Source organism: Dama dama, chromosome 33 (assembly GCF_033118175.1).
Source record: "Dama dama isolate Ldn47 chromosome 33, ASM3311817v1, whole genome shotgun sequence".
In the NCBI taxonomy this organism is placed as follows: domain Eukaryota; kingdom Metazoa; phylum Chordata; class Mammalia; order Artiodactyla; family Cervidae; genus Dama; species Dama dama.
Genome location: NC_083713.1, coordinates 17926034 through 17939320, shown reverse-complemented (window position 1 = coordinate 17939320; position 13287 = coordinate 17926034). Strand labels below are relative to the sequence as shown.

Genomic DNA, 13287 nt, shown 5'->3' with positions numbered 1-13287 from the left:
ATTCCAGGTTCCTATGCAATATTGTTCTTTATAGCATTGGACCTTGCTTCAATACAAGCAAGTTGTTCAATACAACTGGGTATTGTTTTTGCTTTGGCCTCATCCCTTCATTCTTTCTTGAGTTATTTCTCTGCTGATCCCCAGTAGCATATTGGGCACCTACCGACCTGTTTTGCCGTTTCATACTGTTCTTTTCATACAACTACTAAGCCATGGAAATATTCTATTTCTTGGCCTAGATGGTAGGTTTTCTCTTTCCTTCCCATCTTTTTTCTTTTGCTCCTTCTTCTACCTCCCTTTGTCCCTCCCTCCTCTGCTTCCTATTTTTCTTTCAACATATAATTGCTTGAGTTTCAAATTTGTGACAGCTACTGTTCTCACATTTTGAGATACATCAGTGATCAAAGCAAACATCCCTGTCTTCACCAACCTTATTTTTATTGGGAAAAAGACACCTGATGCAAAGAAATGACTCATTGGAAAAGACCCTGATGCTGGGAAGGATTGAAGGATGGAGAAGAGGATGACAGAGGATGAGATGGTTGGATGGCATCACCGACTTGATGGACATTAGTCTGAGTAAGCTCTGGGGGTTGGTGATGGACAGGGAAGCCTGGTATGCTGCAATCCATGGGGTTGCAAAGAGTCAGACACGACTGAGTGACTGAAATGAACTGAACTGAAAACACCCTGATAATGGGAATGATTGAGGGCAGGAGAAGTGGGCAACAGAGCATGAGATTGCTGGGTAGCATCACTGACTCAGTAGACATGAGTTTGAGCAAACACTGGGTGGAAAAGTCAGGGAAGCCTGGTGTGCTGCAGTCATGGGGTCACAAGGAGCAGGACACGACTAAGCAACTGAACAACAATGACAACAAGAGAGACAATAAAAATTAAAGCTAATAAGTCAATTATTTATAGGCTAGAGAGTGATGTGTTTTGGGAAAATAGTGGGGATTATCAGGGGGCAAGGGAGGAACATGGGTGGAATTTGAAGATTTTTTCCAGAGGAGGAGTAATTCATTAACAAGGTGACAACTGAAGCTGGACTTGAAAGCAGAGAGGGGGAATGAGGCGGGGGGGATATTTCTAACAAAGATTCTGGTGAAAGCTCTTAAAGCAGAAAGTATCTGACATGTAAGAAAGGAAACGAACAGTGTGGAGGTTAGCGTGGCTGGAGTAAGGCAAGCAAGGGAGAAGAGAAGTGGAAACTGATGAAGGAGGTGAAGGCAGATCATATAAAGCTTTATAGGTAGTAGCATACTGCATCAAAACCCAACTGTTACATTTTAGAAAATTCACAAGCTATTTGTTAAACCAACTTACTCTTAAAAGTAAAATTATATAAACTTACAATTAAATAAATTGTATTCAAAACAAAGGTGGTATTTAGAAACCATCATGTGATGATTATTTTGATACATTTTACTGTTATCTATATCATGAGCTTAATTATTTCTGCCATTTCCCAACTCCATATTTAGAGAAATTATATAGACAGCTTGAAACAGGCCACAGTGGGAATATTCACACCATGGATACCATCAAACTTTCCAAACTGGGGCTTGATTTCTTGTTTTATTCCTGTCTAAAATGGTGGAGATAATGTTAAAAATAAAGATTGAATTTAAAAGTGTGTCATGTCTATAGTTGCTACATTATAAATAGTACAAAATATTGAGGGAATCCCCCCCCCCCCACTATTCAAATACTATTATCCAATTAAATGACAAAGAAGTCATTTGCATCTCTGATGAACAAGTGAAGTTGAATATGCCTTTCCTGTTTTTTAAATTCAGATATGTATTTCTGTACATTCATCTCCCTTCTTGACATAAATAAAAAATCAATCTGAATGACACCCATTTGTCAATTGCAACCATAAGTTGACAATAGACACAAGAGTTTGTCAAAAACTGGTGAAAGTATTCTGAGAGAATCAATTAGCTATACAGAATTTATAAGACTATTGTATATTAGTACTTACAAATTATGTGCTACACATTCTGTACAGTAATAAACTTGTATAATAAAATAAACATATATATACACATGTACACACATATGTGTGTGTGTATACATACATTTTTTAGCTAGTTGCTAAATTTTGCTAGCATACTATGTCTTGTGTGTGCATGCATGCTAAGTCACCAAGCGTGTCCGACTCTTTGTGACCCTATCAACTGTAGCCTGCCAGGGTCCTCTGTCCATGGGATTCTCCAGGCAAGAATACTGGAGAGGGTTGCCATGACCTCCTCTAGGGGGTCTTCCCCACCCAGGGATTGAATCTGGGCCTCTTGTCTCTTGCATTGGCAGGTGGGTTCTTTACACTAGCACCACCTGGGAAGCCCCCTATTGCTTATAGGTCACTGTAATGATTGTCTATTAAAATAATGTATACTTTCTTATTAACTTATAAATACTACATATGTTTTTATATATTCTTTTGCAATATGCCGTATCTCACAAAATTTTTAAAACCCTGAACGCTAAATAACTTAAAAAATTCTATGTAAATATTAAGGAAACCGAATCAGCAGAATAAAAACTAACCCACAAATAAAACACTGAGCTTAACGGTATTTTAAAGGTAGTTCTAGGAATTTCACTTAAAGTCAAGCATTTTCAAACTCCAACTCATTTTATAAGGCTACTGTAATTTCAGTACTAAGACTAGACAAGGTCAGTATGAGAAAAGGAAACAACAGCTAATCTCATCCACAAATATAAATTTTATAATGCAAGCCAAAGTAACATATATATATATACATATATATATCTTACAAAGGTAATAGATAACAATTAAGTTGAGTTTATCCAAGAAATACAAGGTAGCTCAACATTAGAAAATCTATTAATGTAATTCACTGTATGAATCAATTAAAAAGAAAAATCATGTGAATTATTTTAAAAAGCTACAGGAAAGACATTTGTTAAAACTAAATGTTTTATTTTTAATTTATTTTCTTAATATTGATGGGAATATAATTAACCTCATAAAGAGCAGATCAAAGAAATTAAGGTATATCACACTATGCTGAAACATGAAACACCTTCCCTTTAAATTCAGAGACAAGCTGAATGCCATCATTACTTCCATTTCAGATCATTCTAGATAAACTTGCTAGTATAGTTGTCTCAAAAGAAACAATCAGAAAAGGTGTACATCTGGAGAAGAAAAAACTGTCATTTGTAGAAGTGCCTGTGTGTGGCTGCTAAGTCACATCAGTCATGTCTGACTCTTTGCAACTGTATGGACTCCTGTGTCCATAGGATTCTTCAGGCAAGAAGACTGGAGTGGGTTGCCATGCCCTCCTCCAGGGATTTGTAGAAGAAAAGTATACAAAGGCAAATTGTATTTCTATACACCTGCAAGAAATATTCATTCACAAAGCAATAAAAATATAAAGTACTGATGGAAAGTCCAACAAACTATATTCAGGAATTTTAAATATAGTATTATCAATCATAAATATTAAGTGATTACATAATATATTACATGCTTAGTAGGCTACCTAACATCTAATATCACTAACAAGTATTTTCTGTCATCATTACTATTGTTATTATCACCAAAAAAAAAAAAATAAGTTTTCTGATAAACATGAAAGAAGACATAAGAATGATAAGATAAATATGAATAGGATGACTTAATATTATAAAGATGACAATTCCCCCAAATTTATATCAAAGAGATTCTGCTAAAAACTCCATTATTTTCCTTTTTTTGGTGAAGCATATGAGCTACTAAGCCAACGTAGGGTTTCAAAAGTTTCAGATGAATGATATTATACTGAACACATTCTATGCCTCTAGAGCAACTATGTAGGGAGTATGTCACAAAAAGAAACTGGAAAGCGCTGGTATGTTTGACATTTTTAATAGATATTCTGAAATGTCGCGCTTGCCTTAAGCTAGCTCTAGGCTTCTTCCTGGTTCTAAAGAGCTGTGGTCTGTGCACAATGCAACTCCAGTGGCGTCTCAGTTCTCACGTTGCCTCCTCTTCCACTTCTTAATCTTCCTTGTGCCTAGTATTTTGGGGTTTGAATCAATATCAAATAAGTCATAAAATTACTCAGTACAGTAAGAAACATCGTGCATTCCATTCCAGACTGACCACCCAGATTTCACCCTGGGACATAACTAGTTTTTCTCAAGTACAGATTCTCTTTGAGAAGATAGGAAAGAAAACAGATCTGGGATTCATTTATGGTTTTAGTTTTAGTGGACCTAGGTCAATTTGGAATTCTCATGTCTAAAGAGAATCCAGACTCTCAGGTGACTTAAAAAAAGCAACTATTTTGCTTCCAGGGAGAACAGATACTTGTGTTTGCCACTTGGGCTGTTCTAAACAAAATGTAATCTACTCCTCCATCTCAGCTTCAGACACAGGCATTGTTCATGACATAGGAAGGCACGTCACCCTTGAAAATGATTTAGCCTTACATTTCTTTCCTGTAAAGGATTTTCTTGGTGGTTAATTGGGAGTATCTCTCACCCACTGGCCATCAAATGTACTCTTTTTTTCTCATTTCCCTGATGCTTTGTTCTCAGTGCTCCACTACAGACATTCAGAACTCTGGAGCATAAATGGAGACTGGTCAGAATTTATGGGAATGTCTGCTCCTTCATTAGGAAAGATATGATTTTCCCAAGTATCGAGGGTAAGAAAAGTTATATAATGTGTCTGAAAATCCATAGGTAGAAATAGAAAAGTGACTCTCTCCACCATTTCTGTCCACATGCCTCAGTAGAAAGACAGCCACATACTCTCTCAAAATCTCCTGTCTGCTCTTAAGTAGTACGGAAGAAGGTGGAGATTGGGCAAAGACTTAAGATGCTAAGGAAGGCTGAATAGATAATGAAGGCATTTACTCACTCTAAATGCCTTTAACCACTCACCTTTAACCAAAACGAGTTTGGGATGGAAGAAAGCATGTTTTCCTTTTTGTGTTTGCCACTCAAGGGCTTTACTTTTTGAAAATACCCTGTGTCAAAAAGGAATGTGTAAAAATATAAAAATAGAGCTGCCATATGACTATGCAATCACACTCCTGGGCATAGATCCAGAGAAAAACATGATCCAAAAGGATACACGCACCCCAAGGTTCACTGCAGCCCTGTTGACAATAGCGAAGACATGGGAGCACCTAAATGTTCCCTGACAGAGGATGGCTAAAGAAGATGTGGTACACACATGCAGCGGAATACTACTCAACCATCGAAAAGAATGAAATAAGGTCATTTGCAGCAACATGGATGGCCCTAGAGATTGTCATACTGAGTGAAGTCAGAGAAGAAGAAATATTGTACAACATCCCTTATATGTGGAATCTGAACATAAATAATACAGATGCACTTACAAAAGAGAAAGAGATGCACAGACTTAGAGAAGGAACTTACAGTTGCCAGAGGAAAGGACAGGGGGAAGGGATAGTTAGAGTCTGGGATAGGCATGTACACACTGTTATATTTGAAATGGATGACTAACAAGGATCTACCGTTTAGCACATGGAACTCTGCTCACTGTTATGTGGCAGCCTGGATGGGAGAGGCATTTGGGGGAAAATGAATGCATGTATATGTATGGCTGAGTCCCTTCACTCTTCACCTGAGACTATCACATTGTCAATCAGTTATACCTCAATAAAAAAATAAAAAGTCTAAAGTTTAAAATAGGTTTAAAAAAGGAATGAATTTTCATACAACATTTTTTAACAGATGTTCACAGATCCTGAATTGAAGACTTATTGAATGAAATTATTCTTCTTAAAAGTGTTTTATTGACGACCCAGGAGCTACCTACCATGGACCCTAGTCATCCATACCATCCACAGCTTTAGATTACTGGGATGTTTTTGAGATAACTATGAAATATAGTTTCAGAGGTAGCATGAAAGTGAAGTCTCTCAGTCATGTCCGACTCTTTGCACCCCCATGGACTGTAGCCTACCAGTCTCCTCCATCTGTCCATGGGATTTTCCAGGCAAGAGTACTGGAATGGGTTGCCATTTCCTTCTCAAGGGGGATCTTCCTGACCCAGGGATCGAGCCTGGCATTGTAGGCAGACACTTCTACCGTCTGAGCCACTGGGGAAGTCCAGAGGTAGCATAACGATGATTAAACATTTGCTCAGAACCTTGATGTTTAATTAATATCCCAAAGTTCTCAGCATCATATAACCTGCTTATTTTCATCTTAATGCAATTATAATAAGGAAACCTTCATTTTCAGGGTATTTCAGACCAGAGATGATGGCAATGGGAAATTACAATGGCAGTATCTGAAACACACTGACTTCAAAACAGATGACTGTTTTGGTTGCTGTGTTTTTGTAGCAAATCACACTTTAAAATCTTGTATTCACAAAAATGGATTTTATTACATATATAAAGCATATATGTTAGGCATAACCATAATCACCAAATGAACACCTGCGTGTCTAGAACTCAACTAAAGAAATAAAATATTACTAACTCCTAAATAAATTCTCCATCCTTTCCCTAGAACAATGATGAATATTTTCCCCTATCATTCTTTAGTGTGTATTCTAAAACCTATTATTCAGTTTTTAGTTTTTTAAACTTTCTATAAATGGTGTCTTGCTATATTACACAGCAGGTTGCATATTTTGCTTAATATTATTTGTGTCTTTCATCCCTGTTAATATTCACAATGAAGGTTTATATTAACAGCTGTATGAACATGAATAAGAATCACAGTTTATGAATCCATTTTGCCACTGTTTTTAGGTTTTTTGCACTCATGAACAATGCTGCAATGAACGTTTTATGTCTTCTGATGCACATGAGCAAAAGTCTAAGGTAAAAACATACAAGTGAGATTTTGGGGAAATGAAACATTGTGTCCTCAGCTTTGCTAGAGAATGCCAAAGTTCTGCAAAATGATTATAGGAATTTACTCACACACGTTTAAGAAAACTGAACACTCTGGCTTTATTCTCGACTCTTCTCTGGATTTCATATGGCACATCTAATCTATTGACAAATTCTACCAGTTCTACTTCCAGCATAGATCCAGAATCCAATCTCTGTGCTATCCCTTCCCACTCATGCCTATTGGGTCAGGCATCCACACTTCAGACCCTGTCCCTCCACCACTGTCACCTGTAGTAGCCTACACCTCTGTTCTGGGTTATGAACAGCTATGTCTTGCCTCCTTCTCACCACTCTCATAGTTACCTAACAAACATAACAGTTTCCATTCTGTAGTCAGAGCAGTCCTTCTAAAATTTCAGTTCATAACATTTTAGTTTTCTTCTTCAAACTATATTAAGTTTCCTTTCTCTCTTGGACCCAAACCAATGATGTCGCGTCACGTTACCCATCTATCACATTGCCTACATTATTCCCACTTGCCTAATTTCCCTGTTTCATTTGCCTCCTGTTATTTCTCGCATGTCAGCCAAGCCCCACCTCCCAGTGCTGGTCATTTCCTCTGTCTGAAAACTTATTCCCCAATCCCTTACACCAGACCTCCTCATAGGTCTTTCTTTTTTTTTTTTTTAATTAGTTGGAGGCTAATTACTTCACAACATTTCAGTGGGTTTTGTCATACATTGATATGAATCAGCCATAGATTTACACGTATTCCCCATCCCGATCCCCCCTCCCACCTCCCTCTCCACCCGATTCCTCTGGGTCTTCCCAGTGCACCAGGCCCGAGCACTTGTCTCATGCATCCCACCTGGGCTGGTGATCTGTTTCACCATAGATAGTATACATGCTGTTCTTTTGAAATATCCCACCCTCACATTCTCCCACAGAGTTCAAAAGTCTGTTCTGTATTTCTGTGTCTCTTTTTCTGTTTTGCATATAGGGTTATCGTTACCATCTTTCTAAATTCCATATATATGTGTTAGTATGCTGTAATGTTCTTTATCTTTCTGGCTTACTTCACTCTGTATAATGGGCTCCAGTTTCATCCATCTCATTAGGACTGATTCAAATGAATTCTTTTTAACGGCTGAGTAATATTCCATGGTGTATATGTACCACAGCTTCCTTATCCATTCATCTGCTGATGGGCATCTAGGTTGCTTCCATGTCCTGGCTATTATAAACAGCGCTGCGATGAACATTGGGGTGCACGTGTCTCTTTCAGATCTGGTTTCCTCAGTGTGTATGCCCAGAAGTGGGATTGCTGGGTCATATGGCAGTTCTATTTCCAGTTTTTTAAGAAATCTCCACACTGTTTTCCATAGCGGCTCTACTAGTTTGCATTCCCACCAACAGTGTAAGAGGGTTCCCTTTTCTCCACACCCTCTCCAGCATTTATTGCTTGTAGACTTTTGGATAGCAGCCATCCTGACTGGCGTGTAATGGTACCTCATTGTGGGTTTGATTTGCATTTCTCTAATAATGAGTGATGTTGAGCATCTTTTCATGTGTTTGTTAGCCATCTGTATGTCTTCTTTGGAGAAATGTCTGTTTAGTTCTTTGGCCCATTTTTTGATTGGGTCATTTATTTTTCTGGAATTGAGCTGCAGGAGTTGCTTGTATATTTTTGAGAATATGATTAAAACTCTCCAAAAAGCAGGAATAGAAGGAACATACCTCAACATAATAAAAGCTATATATGACAAACCCACAGCAAGCATCACCCTCAATGGTGAAAAGTTGAAAGTATTTCCCCTGAAATCAGGAACAAGACAAGGGTGCCCACTCTCACCACTACTATTCAACATAGTGTTGGAAGTTTTGGCCACAGCAATCAGAGCAGAAAAAGAAGTAAAAGGAATCCAGATAGGAAAAGAAGAAGTGAAACTCTCACTGTTTGCAGATGACATCATCCTCTACATAGAAAACCCTAAAGACTCTACCAGAAAATTACTAGAGCTAATCAATGAATATAGCAAAGTTGCAGGATATAAAATTAACACACAGAAATCCCTTGCATTCCTATATACTAACAATGAAAAAACAGAAAGAGAAATTAAGGAAACAATACCATTCACCATTGCAACAAAAAGAATAAAATACTTAGGAGTATATCTACCTAAAGAAACAAAAGACCTATACATAGAAAACTATAAAACACTGATGAAAGAAATCAAAGAGGACACAAACAGGTGGAGAAACATACCGTGTTCATGGATGGGAAGAATCAATATTGTCAAAATGGCTATTCTACCCAAAGCAATCTATAGATTCAATGCAATCCCTATCAAGCTACCAATGGTAGTTTTCACAGAACTAGACCAAAGAATTTCACAATTTGTATGGAAATACAAAAAACCTCGAATAGCCAAAGTAATCTTGAGAAAGAAGAATGGAACTGGAGGAATCAACCTGCCTGACTTCAGACTCTACTACAAAGCCACAGTCATCAAGACAGTATGGTACTGGCACAAAGACAGAAATATAGATCAATGGAACAGAATAGAAAGCCCAGAGATAAATCCACAAACCTATGGACACCTTATCTTTGACAAAGGAGGCAAGGATATATAATGGAAAAAAGACAACCTCTTTAACAAGTGGTGCTGGGAAAACTGGTCAACCACTTGTAAAAGAATGAAACTAGAACACTTTCTAACACCATACACAAAAATAAACTCAAAATGGATTAAAGATCTAAATGTAAGACCAGAAACTATAAAACTCCTAGAGGAGAACATAGGCAAAACACTCTCCGACATAAATCACAGCAAGATCCTCTATGACCCACCTCCCAGAATATTGGAAATAAAAGCAAAACTAAACAAATGGGACTTAATGAAACTTAAAAGCTTTTGCACTACAAAGGAAACTATAAGTAAGGTGAAAAGACAGCCCTCAGATTGGGAGAAAATAATAGCAAATGAAGAAACAGACAAAGGATTAATCTCATAGGTCTTTCTAACCACCTTCATGTATTTATTTACAGTATTACCTTCTCAGTAAAATCTTTCCTATGCACCTTATTTAAAGTCATAATCTTGCTCCTAACTTGAATTCTTTCGTGAAGTTAAGTGTCTCTAGTTTTTTGTGTGTGTTGTTTTGCTTGTTTTTTACTGTACTCCTAATTCCTAGAACACATAGCAGAAGCACAGTAAGTAATAATTACAATAATAAAAGCCAATTCATGTAATGGCTACTACTTCAGGTACCTGTAAGAAAATTATATAAATCAACTTATTTAATTTTCCCAAAGCCAATGCGGAGAGAGAGGACTTCCTGTTGCTGTGATATAAAGAGGCCAAGGGTTTCTTCTTCACAGAAAAGAAACACAGCATTGGAAAACATGAACAAAACAATTATTCCATCACACTGGAAATCAATCAAGGCAACACGACACTTTGAGAAGCATTTATTCTTGAAAAATTCCTGGAGATTCTGGTACAAACAGCAGGAACCTGGACCTTCTTGCCTGGAGCTGCTCTCAACCTCCCCCGCCAACAGCAGCTTGAGAATGGAAACCAGCTTTGCTGCCACAGGTAGACGCAACTTGTGTTGGGATAAGACAGGAAAAAAAAACAGTTTCTCCAATATAAAGTGGTGGATTTAGTTTAGAATAAATGTGGAAACCTCACAGCTTTGCAAGCTTGAGATTGTTGTCCAAGTTTGGAGTAACTGCTAGACTATCAGGATTTAACAAAAAGAAATCCCAGCAATCAAATAGACCTGGAAGGTCTGATATAGCTCTGCTGTGGTTTATCTGAGGAACATATCTGGCTGGCTAAGGAAGAACCTTAGAGGGGTCTTCCTGCACGAGCTTCATTTTTCAAAACAATGTTAAAAAGACATTGTCCTCTTGAATTTCAAGAAGATGTTTTAAATTTTAATTTCTGTATTTCTAAAACTTTAAAAAATAAAATATCAGTTAAAATTATTTTTTAAGATTTTTCTGTTGTTTGGTGGAAAGGTAAACTTACTGGTTAACTTTTCTGTTATTTACTATTGATTATTGATTACTATTATTATTATTAGATTTAACATTTCCTAATTAATTATGAAAATAATAGGAATAGAGTGAAAATATTTCAAACCATAAAGGAAATATATTGGGATAAAAAAGAAATCTCATGCAGTAAGAATGAAGGCAAGACAAGTAGGAAAACAAAAATAGTAGATTAGGAATGTTCCTCTGAATTTAAAAAGTGGATGCATACTGAATTTTCTTGAATGTTCTTTCTGCATTTCTTGAGGTCTTACATTTTTCTCTTTCTATCATTAATATGATGAGTGCAGTAATAGAATTTTTAAATGTAAAGCCAAATTTGCGCTTCTGGCATAAGCCCAATGTGGTAGTAAATTCAGTCTGCAAACCCATGACTTCAGTAAACAGATGCCCTCAGGAGAGATCCTTGCTTCAGAGTTTCTTTATTTCTCTGAATTTCTGTTTTCTCCTTATTTGAACAGGTCCTAAGGGTGCCAGGGCTTCCCTGGGGGCTCAGATGGTAAGGCATCTGCCTGCAGTGCTGGAGACCTGGGTTCAATCTCTGAGGCAGGAAGATCCCCTGGAGAAGGAAATGGCTCCCACTCCAGTATTCCTGCCTGGAGAATTCCATGGACAGAGGAGCCTGGTGGGCTACAGTCCATGGGTTCACAGAGTCAGATATGACTAACACTTTCACTTTCATTACGGGTGCCAATTTCTTTTCAGCAATATTTCATCCAGCATTGCTAGTTGTTTTTTACCATATTTCTTTATCTAGCTTACCACTGCATTGGAAATAGAAACTAAGTATGTAATTTTATAAATAAAATTCAACATAAGTTTCTTTATTCAAACAATGAATGCTCTTCATAAGTACCCTTGGAAATTATATTATTAAAATGCTCTATGATTTTAATTTGCTTAAAGCCAGACTTCCTATGTTCAAATCTTGGTTGTACATTTTATACCTGCAGGACTGAGTTATTATTACTCAATTTCAGAAATGTAAGTTGAGAACTTTATGCAAATCTTAAATTTACCCCTGTGTGCAACACAATAAAGTTTATTAGAAAGAGAGCAATTGTACTTAATCCAATTCTGACACAGAGTTTTCCTTTATAACAAATAGGTTCTAAGTGATGGGTTGATGTTTGGGGTTCACTGTTGTTTATTTTAGTTAAAACTTTCTTAGAGAAGAGTGCATTTTGGTCAATTGGATTCTTAGATTTATTGAATATAAATATTTCAACTCAATTTTTTTCATACTTTCTTGAAAGATACGAGACAGTATAATAGCATGCAGTGGGAAAAACCTTGGGTAGAGAATCAGTTTTGACTCTAGTGCTTAGAGGCTGTATGATCTTCTATTTCCAGACTGTAAAATGAGCGTAATATTTTCCACTTCAAAAGACAGTTATAAAAGGAAATAGGATAATACATGTAAAATGCCTGGTACATAGGAGGCGTTTCAGAAATCTTGTTTCCCTCCTCTCTTCTTTCTATTTCTGAAAATATGTTCATTTGTTTTCCTTTCTGAATAAATAGATTCAAAGTGAAGTTTATTCATTCACTCTTTCATTCAAAACCACATTAAATAAATAACTTTAAAGCACCTATGATATGCCAGGGACATATTTCTTCAGTAGCAGATTACAAATGATCTTTCCAACTCATGAGTGAAACTGTCAGCCAAAGAAATAACTTAATAAAACTGAAAAAAAAAAAAAAAAAAAAACAACTCAAATCTCTGACACAAAGTCTTGCTTTCCTAGTGCAACTCAATCTATTTGGAAGGCCTGAAACACAGGATCAAAAGCACCTCTAGAAATGAACAGGAGGGTACTGTGCCATATAAAACTTGGTCACGCTTTTACTGTCCCATCCTTCCTTCACATCCACTTTCCTGTCACCCACGTCAATACTTCTACAGCCTACATGGCACAAACAGAGCAGAATTTCTTTTTATTTAACAGACAGACCAATTTTCTTATGAATAGTCAAAGTCTTATGAATAGTCAATTTTCTTATGAATAGCCAAATTATAAATACCTCTAAGAGCTTGCATATTTTGTAAAAGAGGAAATCTGGGGAGAAAAACAATCCAACATCTCAGAGGAGGCATTAGGACAGAAAGGGATGGCAGGAAGTCCTCATAAACAACTGTACCTTGAGCAGCTAACTCTTTCCACCTCTCTTTGTTCTGCTGGATGATGTCCACCAGGTTGTTTTTGAAGCTCTTCAGGTCCACGCTGGCAAGGGAGTAGTCAGGGGAGTAGGTTCCATCATTCGTGGTGCCTTTCATATTTGATCGTCTAAGGGAATCAGCAATATGAGATAACATATAGGTTATTGAGCTAACAGTAACCACCAAAGAAACCAGAAAATGCCAAGGGCAGAATATGG

The 13287-nt window shown here is 37.0% G+C and overlaps 1 protein-coding gene across 2 annotated transcripts in view; it reads right to left on the bottom strand.

Moving 5' to 3' along the window:
• Positions 1 to 13287, bottom strand: part of PDE1A (phosphodiesterase 1A) — a 280045-nt gene that overhangs the window by 28109 nt on the left and 238649 nt on the right. For both annotated transcript variants that reach the window (XM_061135146.1, XM_061135147.1), the window contains exon 13: positions 13051 to 13196. In XM_061135146.1, coding sequence (XP_060991129.1) covers positions 13051 to 13196 — 146 coding nt within the window. The remainder of the gene's footprint in view (positions 1 to 13050; positions 13197 to 13287) is intronic.